The following is a 20,730-nucleotide window of genomic DNA, read 5'->3' as shown; positions in this document are numbered from 1 at the left end:
TGGAAAGGGGGCCCTTAACGTGATCCAAGCGCCGTAATGTGATTGCCTGAACACCTCAGTGACATACAGAACAGAACTCCTTCCAACAATTCAGTCCTCTTCTGCACCTGCAGGCACAAAACTTGAATTCTTTGGGCATTTGGGTGGCTCAGTCGGTTCAGCGTCTGACTCCTGATTTTGGCTCAGGTCCTGATCTTAGGGTGGTAAGATTGAGCCCCATGTCTGGCTCCAAGCTCAGCGCGAGTCTGCTTGGGATTCTCTCTCTTTCGCTCTCTCTCCCTCTGCCCCTCCCCCTGCTCATCTCTCTCTCTCTCTTAAATAAATAAAATCAGAGAGAGAAAGAAAGAAAGAGGAAGGGAGGAAGAAGGAAGAAAAAAGAGAGAGAAAGAAAGGAAGAAAGGAAGGAGGGAGAGAAGGAGGGAAGGAAAGAAAGAAGTTTGAATTCTGGAAAGCATCTAGGCCACAAAGACCCCCAGGTGAACCAGGTGACTTTCCTGCCTCTTTGCAGGCTTCCTGGCTTCTCTCTGCCTAAATCAGAATTCCAGTTATAGTCTTCCCTCTGGGGCCTCCCAAGCCAAAGTCCTCTGCCCCCGCCCCCTGGCAGAGCACCCTGAACCTCCTTCCTTCCTCTCCTCCTGACTTTGATGGACAGAGCCCTTCCTCTTCTGCATCACACGCCTGGCCCTCACCTGTTCCCTCTGCCCTCTGCGCTCCCATCCCTCAAACTATCTCCCTATTCTGCAAGCCCCCCTTCTAACCTGTCTCACGCTCTCCTTCTCTGGGAGCTCTCTTTGTGGCTCTCCACGGAGTCTCCCCAAACCTGTTTATTAACACCTTCCTCCACCAGAATGCTCTCCAGGGGAGTCTACTCTGCTTTAGCTCCCTGCCTTTACACCTCTGTAGGTGTCCGGGGGGCGTGTCCTACCTCCCTGCTTGGGCAGGGGGAGCTTGCTAAACACACTTCCCTCCTCCACACCGACCCCTTGCCTCCAGCTCCTGGTACACAAAACGGATGTCTGCACTTACAGTGCCACTGAGGACAGGAAGGCGGAAGGCGGAAGGCAGGGACAGACGTGAAGGAGAGCACCCTGCGGGCAAGACCGGTCTTGGCTCCCTCACCTATTTCTGAAAAAGAGTTTTTTGGATGCCTTTCAACTAAAGGCAGATGATTAACTTAGCCCTCAGCCGACCTTGTTCTGTCTTTGAACAACAGACAAATTAGTTTACTTGCAAATCGATCTTTTCACTTGTATTTCCATGTCACCTGTGATTTTTCCCGCCTTCCAGTGGCAGCCCAGCTGGCTGGCAGCAAGAAGGTCGGCAAAGCTGCTGATAAGAGGAATATTAAAGAGGGCTTGGCTCCTGGCAAGGGGGCAGTGGTCCACTCAGCTGGCGACATGCTCCGCTTCCTGGTCTTCACCACCCTGGTCCTTTATGGTAAGTGGGTCATCTGGCCTGAGTTCTAGAAGGAGAAGGATTTAAGCAGGAGGGTCAAAAGCTATCCTTAAGTCCAGTCTCGTTCTCTCTCCCAGGGCGGGATGGAACACTCTGACTATGAGTCTAGCAGAAACGTTCCCCTCCTGGAGCCCATGTGAGAGGGACAGTCAGGGCCACTCGCCATGCAGAACCCTCTGGTTGCCCAGACCTTGAACCATGAAGCAGATAAGCCCCTTTCCGGGGCCTGGGCTTTCTCACCAACCCCACTGACAGGAAGACACCCTGGGCAGGTACCTGGCTGGGATGTTCACTGCTGCCCTTGCCCCTTGGAGAATGCTGCCAAAGCACTGTGTGTGTGGGTAGAGGTGGGAGGTCACCTCAGGCCATAGGATGACCCCAAACAAGGCTGAGACCACAGGGAGCCTCTGGGCCCTAGCCTAGGGTTGTGAGGTTCGTCCTTCACCGGCTGCCAGAGCTCTGAGGACACCTGGGGAAGCAGAAGTCCGTTCAGATTCCCCTAGTTTCAAACGGGGCTCCCATAACTCTCAGCGGGGGCCCTCGTTTGCTAGGGAGGAACTGTGATTTCTCAGACAAAGCACACTGCCTCCCTGCCCCCCACCCTGAGCTGACCCCATGCTTAGTCATCACTCACTTTTCTTCTGCCCCACAAAGGACACAGCACCCAGGACTTTCCAGAAACCAATGCCCGGGTAGTTGGAGGGACTGAGGCCGGGAGGAATTCCTGGCCTTCCCAGGTAGGTGTTCCTTCACAGCCCCCCACCTCTAACAAAACAAGGGTTGCCTGTGGGCAGATACATGCGTGTTTGTGAACGTCCTTATCAACAAGAAGCTCGTCTGTATCAACAAGCTTGCCAACCCTCTGGCTTGCAGATTTAAAAGGTGAAGGGGACCAGGCACAGGCGGGGAAGGCAGGCGAAGGCTTGAAGGAGGGGATGTGAACCCCAGCCCCACCCCCTTCCCCAGGCACACACGCAAACACAAACCACATTACGTTCCCAGAGACACCACATGCAGTAGTAAGACTCGGTGCGAGACGCAAACCCCGGAGTCTTCACACACACGCACACGCACAGATGCACTCGCACACCACGCCACACCCCCGAGAGGAGCATGCTGCTTATTTGGCTATTTAGAGTTTCTGGTTTTGTAACAGGGCTTTGATTTAAGCAATTCTAAATGTGTAAACCTGGCACATTAACTGGGGAACGGCCACACTTTCAGAGGAATCACAACACTTAGAATGAAATTCAGCTCACGACAGTTTGGAGCCCAATTTTCAGAAGTAGGGTTGTTTTGGAATATGGGAGCTGCTGAGGACGACGTGAGTTTTCCGGCGGTCGTTCTGAGTATTCCTGGAGGGACGGGGACAGGGTATGTCTGGGAGGCCTTGGAGGGGTGCTCTGGAGACCTGAGCCAGAGGGTTAGATGATGGAGCAATTCCATGGTCACGTTTCCTTCCAAGAGGAAATGGAGGTAATGATCTGAGTTCGCGGCCCTTTGCAACAACCCCGATTAGGGATGTCAAATACACGGTTTGTGTGCCTTTCCTCCCCCTGCCCACGGACAAAGCAAGCATCACCCAACAATGGAGCACTCTTTGCTGCTGATCCCAGGGCCATCTGCACACTCCTTCTTGCCACCACTCCAGGGAGCCTCCGGCAACAGATCAGTAGCAATGGATAGACCCGTGAAACCCATTGGCCACCTCTAGCCCAGAAAGTTGGAGAAGCTTTTGAAGGATGGCAGGAATTGAAGGAAGTGTAACAGGTTGTTTGGGACAGAGCCTTTTAAGAAACACCACCCTCTCCCTCTTTTCTCCCCTCCCCTTCTAGATTTCCCTCCAGTACCTGTCTGGGGGCAGATGGTACCACACCTGTGGAGGGACCCTCATCAAACAGGACTGGGTGATGACGGCTGCTCACTGCGTGGACAGGTGAGAAAAACAAAACCCAGCTCTGCTGAGCCCTTGGAAGGGGAGAAGTCTGGCCTTTCTGGAGGAATATGTGTCTTTTAGCACTGGGGGCAGGACTCTAATGGAGTGTTGGGGGCCTGCAGGGAGGCCGTAGGATATAATGAAAAGTAAAGATTTTTGGCATCAGGCCAGCCTAGGTTCAAATCCCATTCCACCTTCTTCTACCTTTGTGACCTTGGATGGCTTGCTTAGCTTTTCTAAGCTCTCATTTTCTTACTTCTAACATGGGGTAAAAATACCTACTTCTTAGAGTTATTGGGAGGATCAAGTAGGTGAATATCTCAATGCCTGGTCAACGCCCGGATGGTAACCTTTTTTTTCCCCCCATATTTGTCTTGAGCCATTATTCTCAAATCTGAGCGTGAATCAGAATCACCCGGAGGTGCACAGCTGGCTGAGTCCTGCCCACAGAGCTTCTGCCTTAGTGGGTTCAAACTGAACCTGATAATTGGCATTTCTAACACGTTTCCAGGTTACACTGATGCTGCTGGTCCAGGGGTCATGCTTCAAGAACTATTGGTTCGTAACCTCCCTCAAATCCCAATGTGGGCTGAGAGCCATTAGATCATCTGTGCCCACCACACCTCTCCCAGGTTATGAGATATTCAGTCTGTGAAGTTTAGCTTCATAAACTGGGCAATGAAGTTGATGGTAGTTTTTGTCACTGCCCCCAAGTTAGTATGTTAGAGAAGGAGAGAGCTTATTACTTCCTCATCTTCTAGGGTCTTTTGTCTGCCCTCTGCCTGGGCCAGATAAGATGGCTTCCTGTACTAAAGATAGGACGAGAGATGGTTTCCCAGCTTCTCTCTGAGGGGAAAGAGCCCCCTGGATCCCTCAGGGTTTCCTTCTCTTCTGTCGCTCCAGATCAATGACCTTCCGTGTGGTGGCTGGAGAACACAACCTGAACCTGAACGAGGGCACGGAGCAGCCTGTGAGTGTGCAGAAGATCGTGGTACATCCATCCTGGAACAGCAATAACGTGGCTGCCGGGTAGGGCCAAGGCTGGGCTCGCCTCGGGCTGGTAGGTCGAGGGCTGACTGGCCAGCAACAGGGTCTGGGCATCCTTCAGGTTCATTCAGAAGGACTCTGAGAATTTGGATTTTGGAAGGCTTGGGAAGTTTTATTTTAAGATTCTATTTATTTATTTATTTGAGAGAGAGCGCGAGAGAGCAGAAGCAGAAGGATCAGTGGAGGGAGAGGGAGAACAGGCTCCCCACTGAGCAGGGAGCCCGATGTGGGACTTGATTCCAGGATCCTGGGATCATGACCTGAGCTGAAGGCATCCACTTAAGGACTGAGCCACCCAGATGCCCCTCATCTTTATTCTTTGAGAATTCTTCTCTACTACCAAGATCATACCACTCTGCTCCTCTCTGATCCCCCTTTATAACTGAAAGATGTAAGCGCCACTCCCCTGGGTTGCAGAGGTCCCAGCTAGACTGCAACACCAAGATCTCACCAGCAGGTGCTGCTGTTAAACAAGGAATATCCTCCCGACCACTGTGTCACGTTTGAGCCCCGGCAAGTCAGTCCTGTCCTCCTTCAAAATCGTTCTTCCTTTCCTTTTTTTCCTTTAAAAAGTTATTCATTTGATTTATTTATTTAGAGAGATTGAGATCACGAGTAGGGGAAAGAGAGGGAGAGAAAGTCTCAAGCAGACTCCCCGCTGAGCACAGAGCCCCATGTGGGGCTCGATCTCACAACCGTGAGATCATGACCTAAGCCAAAATCAAGAGTTAGACATTTAAAGAACTGAGCCACCCAGGTGGCCCAAAGTTGTTCATTTCTTTTGTTTTTTTTTTTTTTTAAGAGTTTATTTATTTATTTATTTATTTGAGAAAGAAAGCACAAATGGGGGGAAGGGGCAAAGGGAGAAGCAGATTCCTCACTGAGCAGGGAGCCTGATGCCGGACTCAATTCCAGGACCCCAGGATCATGACCTGAGCTGAAGATAGATGCTTAAGCAATTGAGCCACCCAGGTGCCCCTACAGCTGTTTCTGACTCTGTGGGGACACAAAAGCTTAGTGAGGGCCAGCCCCTATACTGACCTGAAGGAAGGCTGAGCTGGCTCCTTTGCTCCCACAGTTATGACATTGCCCTGCTGCGCCTGGCCCAGAAAGTTACCCTCAACAGCTATGTCCAGCTGGGTGTTCTGCCACCAGAGGGAACCGTCCTGGCCAACAACAGCCCCTGCTACATCACAGGCTGGGGCAGGACCAAGAGTAAGTCACCTACACGGGCACCATCTACCTCATGGATCTTGAGTAGGTAGCAGAGCTTCTGGGCACATTTTTCTGTGGTCCTAGGTGTTCGTAGCCAGAATCAAGGAACCAGAGATAAAATAACTGGTCCATGAAATCAAGCTAAGAACAGGCCACAGAATGGTCAAGTCACATAGACTCATAACTAAAAAACAGCAACAACAAGAAAACCTTGCCTCAGAGAATATTTTGTATCCGCCTCTCATTTAATTTTATTTTATTTTAAAAGATTTATTTATTTGAGAGAGCGCACATGAGGGAGCGTGTTGGGGAGGGCAGAGGGAGAGAGGAAAAAGTCTCAAGCCGACTCCCCACTGAGCATGGAGCCCCGGCCATGGGGCTCCATCTCAGGTTTCTGAGATTACAACCTGAGTGAAAGTCAAGAGCCGACGCTTAACCGACTGAACCACCCCGCCTCTCATTTTATACATGAGGAAACTAAGGCCCAACAAAAGTAAAATCCTTGTGTAAGATCACATGACTAGTTAGTAACTAGTTAGCTGGGGCCAGAACTCAGGTATCCTGGCTCCCATTTTGGTGGTCATTACACCATCTGCTACCGCCATAGACAGTCGCTGGGCTGTGGGTTGGAGTCAGTAAACCAGAGGTAGCCGGAGGTCCAGAGAAGTGAAGGAACCATGGGAAGATTTCTGGTAGGGAATGCCACCCAGACAGCATGGAAAGGCAGGAGGGCTATGAGCAGAGATGGTCAAGAAGGGCAGAGACATTAGGCCTGACCGAAGTCTGTTAGCCATGCGCAGTGTTTGAGCTCTGGAAGAGAGGCGAGGCCTTGTTGTGAGCGGCCAGTCTACTGGGAGAACCTAGAGCTGAGAAAGAGAGAGAGAGAGAGAGAGAGAGACTGGCTTCTAATGCAGCTGCTCTTACTTAACTTAATGTTGTTGTGGCTCAGCCTCCTGATCTGTAATAGGAAGGGGTTGCTATAAGGATACAAAGAAATAATGTATATGCCAAGGCTTTGGAAAGTCAAAAGAGCCAGATAAAGGAAAACTGCACCAAGCTCTTATGAAATGAAAATAAGGGTGTACAGTCCCAGTTCTGCTTAGTGCGGTTGGCAGTGCAAGGTAAAAGCAGGAGAGTCACCCACAAATAAGACCATTTTGGTCGCTTTAATTTTTTTTTTTAAGATTTTATTTATTTGACAGAGAGAGACACAACAAGAGAGGGAACACAAGCAGGGGGAGTGGGAGAGGGAGAAGGGAGCCTAATGTGGGGTTTGAACCCAGGACCCTGGGATCAGAACCTGAGCGGAAGGCAGACGCTTAACAACTGAACCACGCAGGCACCCCCCCCCCCCTTTTTTAAAAGCAGGAGTAGGAGATTGGAGGTTAGTGGTCTGGAGCTGGAGAACAATGACAAAGATGACCCCTGCAGGAAGGGGCCTGTAGCTTCCACAGAAAGAAGGGATGGGGGAGGAACCATGGCATGGGACGCACCGAGAGAAGGAGCTTGCCCTGAGTTCAGCTTCCATCAGAGCTTGGGATAGTTGGGCGAGGTGTGGAAGGGTTCTCCCCCTGGAGAGCGTGTGGGGCTGACCTCCAACTCTGTGTGTCCTGTTCAGCCAACGGACAGCTGGCCCAGAGCCTGCAGCAGGCTTACCTGCCCACTGTGGACTACGCTATCTGCTCCAGCTCCTCCTACTGGGGCTCCACCGTGAAGACAACCATGGTGTGCGCTGGAGGAGACGGAGTTCGCTCTGGATGCCAGGTGAATATGTGCTGGAAATGTCAGAAAAACCACACGAGGTCCCTCCCTTCTCCGCCTCCCATCCCCCACCATTTCCTCATGCCCTTTTCCACACCTACTCCCACCCCCACGTGCGGACCCGACTTGCCACTCTGGCATCTGAGGGAGAATGAGTCTGTGCTAGGAGCTCAGAATCTCAGAGTTGAAAGGAACCCTAGAAGTCATAGTGCCCGATGCCCTGAACTTCCTGGTAGGTGGCCCAGCATCTGTGTGTTGGTGTATGTGTGTGGTCCTCAGAAGCTGTCAACCGCCTAGACTTTTCACAGCCCCAGAGCGGTCATTGCAACTCTGTGTGAGGAAGCTCTTTTCCCGTCAACCCCAGTTCTCCATCACCACGCCTTTACCTCAGTAGTATTTCCAGGAGGACAGACAGGTGACTATGGCAGGAGAAAGTACAGAAAATAGTGTCATAATCATTTATATATATAATACATAGAAGCTTCCATCTTACAGATTTCTTAATGTGGTTCAACAACTGTTCTTGATTACCTATTAAATGCCAGCCACAGTGCTAAGTGTGAGGGATACAAAGATGACTCAAACTGAGAGTTTAGTGGAGGAAGGGCAGGAGCAGACATGTGATAGGACATTGTAAAACCATATGGGTAAGTGTGATTTTTTTAAAAATGCAGAGGGCAATATAAGAGCCTCAAAGATAGGCACTTACTTGTACCTTTTGAGGTAAAAAAAGACTTGGAATCTGTAAGGGAGTTCTGATGCTTATGTAGGAGAAAGGCAGGCAAAAGGGGAAAAGCTATTCAGAAAGAACAACAGGAACGAGGGCCTGGGCCAAGAAACCATCTAGAACTCTTACAGAATTCCAGGGCGTTCCCTACAGCTAGAGCAGAGGTCAGAGCCCAACAAATTTCCAAATCCTGCCTGCTGCCCCTTTCTCTATAGTCTATGAGCTAAGAATACTTTTTACATTTTTTAAGTTGTTTTTTAAGATTTGTTTATTTATTTTGAGAGAGAGAAAGAGAGAGCTCAAATGGGAGGAGCAGCAGAAGGAAAGAGGATCTCAAGCAGATTCTAAGTTCAGCGAGGAACAAGAAGCGGAGCTCCATCTCACTACCCTGAGATCACGACCCGAGCCCAAACCAAGAGTTGGCTGCTTGACAGACTGAGCCACCCTGGCACCCCGGTTTTTACATTTTTAAATGGTTGAGAATAAATTTTAAAAAGATTTAAAAATTTAAATCAAAACGGGTGGCTCAGTCCGTTAAGCATCTACCTTTGGCTCAGGTCACGATCCCAGAGTCTTGGGATCGAGCCCCGCATCCGGCTCCCTGCTCAGTGGAGAGCCTGCGTCTCCCTTTCCCTCTGCCTGCTGCTCTGCCTGCTTGTGCTCTGTCTATATCTCTGTCAAATAAGTAAATAAAATCTTTAAAAAAAAAATGTCATGACATAGGAAAAATATAAAATTCCAACGTTCATAAAAAAGCATTAAGTTGGAAAGAATACAGCCATACTTGCTTACATGTGTATTGTCCATGGCTCCTTTCATAGAGCTGGATAGTTGCAACAGAGACTCTATAGTCTGCAAAATCTAAAATACTTATGATTTTGCCCTTTACAGAAAAAGTTTGCTGACATCTGGGCTAGAACATAAACTATTAGCCCACCAGGGAATGTCAGGAGGTGATGCCAGAGGCCAGTAGGAGCCTCTTGACTTAGTGCTGCAAGGGCCATGTGCTGGGGAAGAAAATTTTTCCCTTCTTCCCTTCTAGGTTCTTTGGCTCATCTAATAATTAAATTGGTGTAAGACAGATTAACCGGAGAAAAACAGATTTCATTTCATACATGCAGAAGCTCATAAAAATATGAGACTCAAAGGCAAAGGCCTTTTAGACAAAGAAATAAATTTGTGAAGAATTGACGTGACAACGAAGTTCGGGCTTGGGGTAAATGAGTGAAGGAGCAACAGGGTGAGGCAATAGGGTTTGTTAGACAGCCCTAAATCCCCTATCTCTGGTGGTAAAGATGTCTCCTTACAAGAAGGGTACCTTTCACATGGAATATTTATTTTCTGCTTTCAGAGGAGCAAAGTAGGGTTAGAATGTCCTTCTTACACTGTGTGTTCTTAAATAACTTTAATTCAAAATAACCAATATCCCAAAGTGGTTTATTTGGGGGCAGCCTGCCCTGAACCTCCATCATATGCTTAGGCTCATGAACTTTATCTCTTAGCCTGAGAAACCACTCAAGAGTAATAAACAGGAGAATAGCGTGATCAGATTTGCCTTTTAGAGGCATTGTCTGATGACAAAGTAAGCATGTCTTGAAAGAAGGTGAGGTTGACCAAGAGACAGGTTAGGAGACCATTGTAATTATCTAGGCAATAGATCTGAGGGCTTCAACTAGGACAGCAGAGAGAAAGGAGAAAGGAGGAGGATCTGGAATGACTTTTATGCATCTGGTGTAAGTGACCTGGGAAGGGTTTTGCTACCTCCGTTGAGAGAAGGTTTATAGAACGTAGGACAGAAGGTGATGAATTTGGTTCTAACAAGTTGATTCTAAAATCCCAGTGGGACATTTTAACTAGGTATAGTTACCCAGTGAGTAACTGGATATAAGGAAGTAGAACTTTCGGGGAGAGCCAGACTAGAGCTACAGCAGGTGAGATCCATCCCTGGATCCCAACCCACCCCCATCCCACAGGGGAAAATTTTTTTTAAAAGGTTTTATTTATTAATTTGACAGAGACACAGTGAGAGAGGGAACACAAGCAAGGGGAGTGGGAGAGGGAGAAGCAGGCTTCCCGCCGAGCAGGGAGTCCCATGGGGGACTCGATCCCAGGACCCCAGGATCATGACCCAAGCCAAAGGCAGATGCCTAATGACTGAGCCACCCAGGTGCCCCAAGAATTTGTAGAATGAGAAAAGAACAGTGAGTTGAGGAAAGAACTGTGATAACATGAATACTTGAGCGTTTCAGGGATAAGTGGAGGACAGAGAACCCATAAAACTAGAAAGGGATTAGAGATCATGAGGGTTTTCCAGAATCTCAGGAAATACTGATGCGTCCTACACAGTATACAGTGCTTCCAGGAGCCACAGGAGATAACTGGAAGTGCCCACTTGGGCAGTTGGTGGGTCACCAGTAATTGTGGCAAGAACAGTGTGAGGAGAGAGGAGGGGGAGAAGCTTTACTGAAGGTAAGAAATGGAAGAGGCAATGAGAAACTAAGGAATGGAGAATCCCTTTCCAAGAATCTTGGATGAAACAAAGGGACCAAAAAATATCTGGTAGCTTTCAGGAGGATGGCCGGTCACGAAGGGGGTGAGTGTAGTACCACTGAGTGGGTTAATAGGGAGAGAGGAAAGGATCTTGTAGGGTCAGAGAGAGGAAGGAGTGGATGGCACAAGATCCCAGAGGAGGAGAGATGGAACCAAGGGTCAGGTGCAGTTGGAGCAGGAAGGGAGTCAGCAAAGTACCAAAATGAGCACGGATCTGAAAGAGCGCGTAGGCTGGGTGGTTGGAGGAGGGCGGGTGTTCTGCGTTGCTTTTTCCATTTACTTATAAACTAGGAGTCAGTTTGAATGCTGAGAATGAAGGAACAAGTGTTGTATGGTCTGGATTAATTAAAGCACATGGAACAAGGATAGGCCTCCGAGATGTTCCTGATAGGGTGAGGTTGGAGACTACGCAATGACTGAGTATAGGATTCACTCCCTTTGCCTGGAGACTCAGTTTCAGGGAGTGGGTTAATCCCAGGGCTGGGTTTTCCTGCCTTAACCGGAGCCAAAGGACAAGAGTGCAGACCAACAGCAAGGTCTGCGCTGGGTGGAAGAAGAGAAGCCAGCAGGAGGCTGGCAGGCTGACTGAAATGGTAGAATCAAATGAGCCAAGATTTCTGGTGAGCACTTAGAACCACGGAAGCAAGGCGACCAACTCCTCCCAGTTTGCCCAGTCTCCTGCATGGTGGGAGCCCTACATACAGAGCCTGATACGCAAGGCAGTCTCTGCTAGGTCCCTACCGGCTAGCTTCCCCCTTGACCCTAAGGTTAAACCTTAACCTTTCTGAATTAATTCACTTTCCCTCTGCTCCCTCAGGGTCTTGAACTCTGACAAAGCAGAGTATTTTTCTTCTGACAGTGGTTCCAAATTGACAATTCTCTGAGGCAGTTGGGTATCCAAGGCCTTTCCCACTGCAGTTTTTCCAAGACTGTGTCTTCTGGGTTTTCAGACTGCTGGGTCCCAGCCCTTCACCTCAGGTGGGGTTCACCGAGCCCCTCTCACCTCAAGACGATCCACTCATTCCCACTGAGCTCTTTCCCAGGTCTTCCTTCTACCCTCAAATCCTCAGCCACACCTTCCAGCTCTCGAGGGCCGGTGTTTCTTTTTAGTTCAATTAGCCTAGGACAATAGTATTACAGACAACTTAATTACCTTCCATTCTTCTAGTCCGGAGATATTCTCAAACCCCTACTAGAATTTGAGTGGAAGAGGGGCGCCTGGATGGGACAGTCAGTTGGGCGACTTGGTGTAGACTCAGATCATGATATCCTGGTTGTGATCTTGAAGTCACGGGATCAAGCCCCATCTGTGTCCACTTGAGATTCTCTCTCTCTGAAATGAGTAAGTAAATCTTACCAAAAAAAAAAAAAAAAGCTTGCTTCTCCTTTCAGAAAAAAATCCCTCACTTTTGGTCAGATTCTCAGTTTAACTTCAAGGTCCGATGGAAACATAAGGCATTAGCGCCTCTCTCAGCTCCTGCTCTGCCGTTCTCACAGCTTCTTTTGTGAAATTTTGTTGATCCTTTTTGTGGTATTCACAGGTCAGGAGGGTTTTTTGGCTTAACCTCTGTGATAATCACAGGCCACGTGACATCAGATTCACAGTCTTTACATTGTTCATTCTCTTCATTCTTTTTCTGGTGTTTCTGGTTTGCGGCAATCCTTTGCTAAGTGGTCAGTGGCTGTGAACGTGCATTTGGAGCTGTTGAGAGGGTAACAATGGACCATGGAGACTATGATGATTACTCTTAAGCAGGATTAATTCCTGATGTTTGGAATGCACTTTGGAGCCATGGTCTGCAACACCCAAACCAATCAAAATCAAAGAAGTCTAAGAGAGACCCCACCCTACGTAGGAGTCACCCTTTCAAGCCAAGTGGCTTGCTCGGTGATCTTATGTGAGTGAGTCGCCAACTCCTCCAGAAGTGTTAATGCAGGTGCAGCACTGGTGTTGACCATAGCATGGACATCACCCTGCTCAGCTAAGGATAATTAAGGACTATCCTACCATCGAGAACAGCTTTGGCCAGAGTCTGTCTCAGGATCTTGGTGGCACAGCTCTTGTCTTGGCAATGGATTCTCCCATACCTTCCAGAGTTAAGGAGAGGTTTCTGATCAGATTCTGATGTACCTCTACTCCTACCCAGGGAGGGGTGGGCCCTACCAAAGGAAGTGAATCCAAGTCATGAATATCAATGATTCCTTCCTAACTCAGTTCTTCCTCCAACTCAGTGATGTAAATCCAGGGGAGCTGTACAATAAGGCATCTTAGCTCATTTGTGGAGAGTTGCTGGCACACTTGGATAGCCTAAAAGGCACTTCCTGGCTGTGTACCAGCCATCTAGTCCTTTGTAGACCGAGGGAGAGTGATAGCAACCATGGACAAAGACAGATTCTCTCAGGGCACAAGCCACTCCTTGAGCAGGTGCCCCTGCTAGGTAGAGGCATTCCCAGGGATTGTTGCATTTGCCCATTCAAGCCAGGGTACAGTTAGGTTCTCTCTTAGCCTGAAGTAAAAGGTTGCTCTAAGTTCCAAGCATTACCCGCGTCCCCTCCAGGAAATGTGGATGATGGTGTTAGCTTTCCAGGCCAGCACCAGAGTAAAGGAAAGAAAAGGAAGAAGAAAAGGCTTCCTATTTCATTAAAGTATGAAGACTTCATCTGGCGGCTTGGGAGGAAGCAGTCTACTGCGATGTCAGCTACTTCTGTCCCTGGTCACTTTGACTGGGAGGTCTCTAACATTTGTGTGGGACCAGATACCAGGTGAGGCCTTCTCTCCAGCTGTGAGATCCATATCTAAGGTTTAAGTCCCTGGAGTCTGGCTGCCCTCTGGGTGGTGAGGAGGACCTGGCGTCCTCCCTTCCAAGGAGATTCAAGGGTAGTCTTTGTTCTTATTGATTCTAAATCAGAAGAGTGAGAGAAAATTCAAAGGGTTAGTTTGAAGAGTCCTAGCCAGATTTTTTAGGAAACTAGAAGAATTCAGGATCCAGTCCAATTTACGGACATATAATAGAACCTCAAAGACAAAGAACGGGATTAGAATCTAATACACATGAAATCGTAAACATAATTTTTTTCTCTCTACAATTACCTTCATTTTTTATAGTAAAACTAATTTATTTGCCTTAAACTTTGCCTGATTCTTTACACAAGTGCAGCAAGAATAGTGATTGACCACATAACGTCTTTTTTTAAATCTTTACCTTTATTTAGACCTAGTTAATTAATATACACTATACTATTAGTTTCAATGTAAGGTCTTTTTAAGACTGCTTTGCTGGAACCTTGTAAGCAAAGTACCAGGTCAATTTTTCCACGAGGCTTTATTGGGTCTATAAAGTCAACTTTAGTTCCTTGAAACTGCCTGGTCATATCCGAGTCTATGCACAACTTTCTCAAATACGATATTCTAATCAGAGCTTTCGTAACATAACCAGTGTTTCCAATGCATCTTGTTATACAAGGAGATCAGATTCTCACTGAAGGACTGTAAATAACTAACTGTAGATCCCCCAGAACAACATGGGTTTGAACTGTGTGGGTCCACTTATATGGGGATCTTTTTCCATAAATAGAGAACAATAAGAGTGTGTTCTCTTCTTTAGGGTTTTTAAATAACATTTTCTTTTATCTAGGTTACTTTAATATAAGAATATAGTATAGAACACATATAAAATATGTGTTAATTGACTTTATATTATCAGTAAGGCTTTTGGTCAGTAGTAGACAACTAATAGTTACATTTTCTCCCTTTTTTTTTTAAGGTTTTATTTATTTATTTGTCAGAGAGAGGGCACAAGCAGGGGGAGCAGCAGAGGGAGAGGGAGAAGCAGGCTCCCGCTGAGCAGGGAGCCCCATGCAGGACTCAAACCCAGACCCTGGAATCACGACCTGAGCAGAAGGCAGCCGCTTAACTCAATGAGCCACCCTAGGTGCCCCTGTAGTTATATTTTCGAGGCGTAAAAAGTTACAAGGGCATTTTTAACTATGCAGGGAGAGGCGGTCAGTGTCCCTAACCCCCATGTTGTTCAGGGGTCAACTATATAGTGTCACGAAAAGAATACTCGAGAGTTTTTGAATTCTGGAGAGATCAGGTAGGGAGAAAAAGAAAATGTTTTATCTTGGTTACAAAGATAAATCTCACAAATTGTTGATAGCTGAAGAGAGAAGAAGAAAAGTTTCCTAAAATCTGGAAAAAACAAAACATTAGAGAACCAGCCATGTTTTAAACAAGAAGTCAGACAAATTATAATTATCCACCTCAATTCATGCAGGCCCATGAAATTAACATTCGTCCTACTTGAATCCATTTCTCCCATCAGTCCTGGAAATTTTCAGCCAGTTCAGTTGCTTGATCTGAAAGTATTAGAAACCTGTATCCTGGAGTACTTGCCAGATTCTTTCCCATGAATTTCTCTGAAGATAGAACACATCTGCAGGGACGCCTGGGTGACTCAGTGGGTTAAGCCTCTGCCTTCAGTTCAGGTCATGATCTCAGGGTCCTAGGATCAAGCCCCGCATGGGGCTCTCTACTCAGCGGGGAGCCTGCTTCCCCCTCTCTCGCTCTGCCTGCCTCTCTGCCTACTTGTGATCTCTGCCTGTCAAATAAATAAATAAAATCTTAAAAAAAACCACACACACATCTGCAGGAGGCTTTTGTAAAATCATCTGAGTAAAACAGTAACTCCGTAAATGATAAAAGACTTTAAAATGCCCATTTTTAAAGATCTGATGAGAGTTTATTATAATGGAACTGACAAGGGGACTTACCCATGGCCCTTGGAAATGGCGAGAAAGACTGTAAAATTCAGTGTTCGCAAAATGCCACCCACACCTGTTTCTTGGCGTCCCCAGAGCTGTCAGAAGTATCCTTTGGTCTGGTCCCTGCCACCAAATCTGTTACATAACAAAAATTCAGCTGAATAAATTTAGAGATCAAAGTGGCTTCAATGATTCATGAGTCAGATAGCATCTCATCTAGAAAATAGAAAGGAACTTCATTAAGCTGTAGGAAATAAAAAAGTGTTAAAGGCAAAGAGAGAATGGAAAAAGGAAATTATTAGCAAAGAATGCCTCGTTTTAGGCAAGGTTGCCCTCCTAAGAGATCTATCAGATTACCTCCCAGGGCTGACTGAGAAATTCCAGGTTGGCTGGTTAAAGGTCACATTTCTGGGAGAAGCTGAAGCTACAGTTGGGTTAGGTATTAAGTCTCGGTAGAGCTTGGCATAAGTGACTTTATTTTTGTCCTGCTGTCATTTTTTATAGTTGGAACATTCTGGAAGAGTGCTTTATGATCAAAAGCACCTTATAAGTGAATTCTGTATATCTTCATGGAGTCAAAAGAAGCTCTTAGCTGTCTCTATTCTTCCAGAAACATGCTTGGCACACCCAAGCATGTATATGTTTTATTATGGGTCCCTAGGCATGTTTTCCTCTATTTCTCTTTCTTGTCTTAAACACTATTTGATGTTGCAAATCTTTCAGTGAGTTCATGAAAAATGGAAGCAGTTTGGGGTTTTCTTTTTTTTTTAACATTTCTTCTCCCACCCCACCGCCCCACCTCTGGCTACCACCAACCTGTCCTCTGTACCTATGAGCTGGTTTTGTTTTATGTTTAGATTTCACATAGAAGAGAGATCACGATATATCTTTCTCTGACTTGTTTCACTGAGCGTACTTCCCTCTAGGTCCATCCGTGTCCGTGCAAATGGCAAAAATACCTCTTTTTTCATGCCTGACCTCTCATCCATATTATGTTCTAAAATTACTTCTCACTTCGTGCAGAACTTGGTTTTCCCTGGAGTTAATATCTGTCTTTTTAATTTGCATAACATATACTCGACTTACCGCTAACTCAGCCCTACACTGTCCACTAGTTTGTAAGTGACCTATATTATCCTCTCTTGACCTCAGTGTTTTGTGTCTTGGTGTGGGTTTATTTGCATTCACTGTGAAAGAGACTTGGTGGGTTTTCTCATTTTAGAAGCTCCAGAACTTTGGTCTTGAAAATATTAATTGGATGATGATTTCCTCCCCTCTATTTTTATAGTCTCTCTAGAATTTCTGTTATTCACCTACTTACCTCCTAAGATAGTCCTCTTATTTTCCTGGTCTCTCTATATTTTGTTTGTTCTACTTTATCTTCCAAGCCTTCTGATCTTTCATTTCTATGATCACAGTAATAATTTCCAAACGCTGTGTTTTCTGAATGTTCTATTTACTAGCAAGCTGTTCTTGTATCATGGATGCAATATTAAATCATGGTGTTTTACTGCTTGTTTCCTTTTACCTGCAAATCTTGGTTGCCTTCATTTTTTTATTTCTTGAACTCTTTATTTTGAACTTCATTGGTACATTAGAGGCTTTCTTCAGATGCTTGGTACTTCTTCACCATCTGCTCTTAATTTCAGAGTGAGGGTACTAAAAAGCTGATCAGTAGCTCTGAGCCTTTGGTGGGATTCATCCATGGTGAACTGGTCTGTTGGGTGATCTAGTGAGGCCACTGCGGCAGGTGACCTCCAATGGCAGTATCGTCTGGTATTCCTTTTAATGCTGGTCAGATTTTCCAGAGAAATATCTTTCCATTTTCTGTCTGGAATTACAGAACCGGCAGCCTGGGAGCTGAATAAGGAGGAGAGTGTCAAGGTCATACTCTATCAACCCAATTTTCTCTGATTCTAAGCCTGAGCATGTAACCATTACCCGATATGTCACTTTCATTCCTCTTTACCCCAGTGTTTTTTTTCCCTTACCCCAGTTTAGTTTAATGTGTTGACTACCCACCCTGCTTCTAATCACTAAGTCTAATGAGAACCCTTGGTCTAAATGCTGGGGATGAAAAAATCATTACAACTCTCTACCTCCTCTACTACCAGGTTCGATGTAAGTCAATAAAAGCTATTGAGCTTTCAATGTTCAAAGTTCTATGCTAGCATTGTGGAGAGGAAATGTGTCAGTAAGATACAGTTCCTGTCTCAAGAAGCTCATAGATAGGCGTGGCAGGTAGAAACAAATTATGAAACCAAAATACAAGGCAGAACATGACATGAGGGCAGCAAAAGAAAGGAAGAGGTACTATGGTTGTCCTGAAAGGAAGAAGAGATTTCATCTGCATTGTGGAGATGTGAAGGAAGTAGGAATTTGAATCGGAGCTTTAAAACTGCCCTGGATTTAACAAGCAGAAATGGAGAGGGGGTATAAGCAGAAGCAAAGGTTCAGAGATTTAAAAATGGAGTTTTAGGCCCTTCCTTCTCCTCCCTGCAGGGTGATTCTGGGGGCCCCCTCCATTGCTCAGTGAACGGCAAGTACACCGTCCAAGGAGTGACCAGCTTTGTGTCCAGCCTGGGCTGTAATGTCTCCAGGAAGCCCACAGTCTTCACACGGGTCTCTGCTTACATCTCCTGGATGAACCAAGTGAGTCTTTGCACATGACGGGTTGAAACAGGGTCACCTGAATATCCCTGCCCTGGCTGGGTCAGGCAGCAGAAGCTGGCCAGGGGAGGCCATCATTTTCCTCACCACATTCGTTTACTCCTCTCCCTTACCTCCATGGTGCACTTTCCCTCGATAATGCTGCCGTCCTGGGTTCCCCTCCACACACCCACCACGCTTCAGCAAAGTGTTTATCGCTTAAGGCGAGATGGTGACGACAAGCAGACCTCAACCAGGCACGTATCAGTGCTGTCCTAAGTCAAAGCCAAGACAAAAATGGCTGCGGCCAGGGCCCGCAGGCCACTGGGCAATGGAAGGGTCACTGACATATTCTCCCATGCGCTCTTTCTGAACACAATATGAGAAGTTGCTCTACCCTTCAGCAGGACGTTTTACCACTCTAGACAATGCCTGATGGTTAGGTGAGACTTTACCTACACACTGACCTAATGGTAGAGCTTCACCACCATCCCACCTATGCCCTCCAACTTTCAAACACACTCTGGAGTCTTGTGGCATGAACTTTCATTAACAACCGTTTCCAGGCCTGTCCTTGCCACTAAGTGCTGGGTATGTGCCTGTAACAGTGAATTGTCCCGACACGGCTAAAATCTCCTTCCTCCCCGCCCCTCTCCCAATTCCCCCAGAAACCCAGTGCAGGGCCACACTCAGCCAGGAGTCCTGGAAGAAAACAGAAGGGAGGTGGGCAGAAGTTACTGACTGTGGGCATATTGACTTTTCCTTCAGGTCATTGCCTCTAACTGAACATCTTCCTGAATCCAACGGCCTGCCCAGGATGATGCTTAGATCCACAGTAGCACTTGAGGCCACCAAGGAAAAAACATGAGAGACCAGCAAGCCTGATACAGAAAAGCAAATAAAACTGAATATACATGATCATCCTGAGTCTTTTTATCTGTGATGGAACCCACTAAAGGAAATGTAGTTCTGGGATCCACAGTTGAAGCCACCACATTTCTGTGCTGGTTCTTTCATTTACCGCCACCTCTCCCAGTTCCCAAACGAAGCCAAGTGGAAGTGGTTTTACATTATCCTTTTTGCATTATTTTCAGATCTATGCATCTATCCATCTGCCCCTCTGCTCTCCCTTCCATGTGTATTTGCTATATCAAAGGCACAGAGTGCTTTCAAATGTTCTTTTTTTTTTTTTAAAGATTTTATTTATTTATTTGACAGATAGAGATCACAAGTAGGGAGAGAGGCAGGCAGAGAGAGAGAGAGAGAGGAGGAAGCAGGCTCCCTGCCAAGCAGAGAGCCCGATGCGGGACTTGATCCCAGGACCCTGAGATCATGACCTGAGCTGAAGGCAGCAGCTTAAACCACTGAGCCACCCAGGCGCCCCTCAAATGTTCTTGAGTGCCTAAATGTGCCCAGACTCTCCCAGGCAGACTGTGGGCTCATCCTTCTTTTGTTCCCCCCTTCAGTGCCTAGAACAGGTGCTCCAGGATACACTAGAGATAGGAATACAGGACTCTGTGGTAGGTCAGATACCAGCTGACAAAGAAAGTGACAAATTACAAAGGAGAAGAGGAAGGCGAGAATAGAAACAAGGAGAAAAGAAGATACTGGACAAAGAGAGGAAAGGGTTGAGCAGAACAAAAAGGAAGAAGAGACAATATAGGGCTTCCAACGATGTGTGAGTCAGCATTTCAAGGCTGGGACTAAAATAGACAACCGGATCCCGGGTTCTATAAACCACAGAGAACTGGGAAGCTGATAATTCTGCCTGATTCTGGCCTGGACTCAGTCTTTTGGAGTGGCCTACAATAGACTGAAGAGGGAACTGAAAGAAGGCAAAGTAGATGAGAAGCAGCTGTTCATAGTGATCCCTGAGTACCAGACAAGAGAGAATAGGTAGTTAATGTTATAACTGGAGAAACTGGCTAAAACCGGTCCTGGCTTTGTAGGCTGCAACGTCAGCAGAAGCCTCTGGGTCAGCAGAAGCCTCTGGAACAGCGTCTGCACTGTAAGAAGCTGGGTCAGGATGCCTGTATTCCCAACCCGGTTCCAACACTGAGCAACTGGGTAGTCCTGGGCAAGTCACCAGCTTTTTCTGGGACTTATTTTCCTCATCTAGTTAACTTCTAAAGATTGTCCCTGCTTTAAAACTACAGGATTTGGTGACCACTGATTTCAGTTCCTAAGAGACTGGCATAGAAGAGGGTTTCTTAGGAGGCAGTGGCCGCCTGCATTGCTAAGGACGCTGTGGACTGCCGAGAGTAACACAAGTGTTGGCCCCCTTCTGCTAGTTACAGACTTATTATCATGACCATCTCTCAGTTTCCCACAGTACCATCATCCCCTGGGCTTCTCCCCTCTTCTTCCCATCCAACATCAAGTCTTTCCATTTTCTGCACTCTGCCCCTTCTAGACCATCCCCACAGCTCATATCCAGCATAAACCCCAATGACCTAGGACCCGACGATTTTGTATCCATCTCTATAAATGCCTTCAGCACATAATATTATAATCATCTGATTACCAACCTCTCTCCACCTCCAGACTTAACGTATCTTGAGGTCAGAAATCTCTCTCTCTTTTTAATTTATCCTTGGTTTCCCAACACGGAGCAGTGTCCGTCACACAG

The 20,730-nt window shown here is 46.8% G+C and overlaps 1 protein-coding gene across 1 annotated transcript; it reads left to right on the top strand.

Annotated features, from left to right (window-relative positions):
• The first annotated feature begins 1,357 nt into the window (after positions 1-1,357).
• On the top strand, positions 1,358-19,006 carry CELA1 (chymotrypsin like elastase 1). Its single transcript, XM_046012375.1, has 8 exons — positions 1,358-1,437; positions 2,110-2,192; positions 3,291-3,391; positions 4,295-4,420; positions 5,517-5,653; positions 7,272-7,417; positions 17,955-18,104; positions 18,870-19,006. Exons 1-8 carry the CDS (start codon positions 1,398-1,400, stop codon positions 18,885-18,887), a joined length of 801 nt encoding a protein of 266 aa, XP_045868331.1. The 5' UTR covers positions 1,358-1,397; the 3' UTR covers positions 18,888-19,006.
• The last annotated feature ends 1,724 nt before the right edge of the window (positions 19,007-20,730 follow it).

This window comes from Meles meles, chromosome 7, assembly GCF_922984935.1.
Source record: "Meles meles chromosome 7, mMelMel3.1 paternal haplotype, whole genome shotgun sequence".
NCBI classification, from domain to species: Eukaryota; Metazoa; Chordata; class Mammalia; order Carnivora; family Mustelidae; genus Meles; species Meles meles.
This window is presented reverse-complemented; position numbering and strand designations above follow the sequence as displayed.

Coding starts and splice junctions, on each gene's coding strand:
- CELA1 (XM_046012375.1), top strand. CDS start 1,398: ATGCTCCGCTTCCTGGTCTTCACCACCCTGGTCCTTTATG. Junction 2,193..3,290: donor GGAATTCCTGGCCTTCCCAG/GTAGGTGTTCCT, acceptor CTCCCCTTCTAG/ATTTCCCTCCAGTACCTGTC. Junction 7,418..17,954: donor GAGTTCGCTCTGGATGCCAG/GTGAATATGTGC, acceptor TCCTCCCTGCAG/GGTGATTCTGGGGGCCCCCT.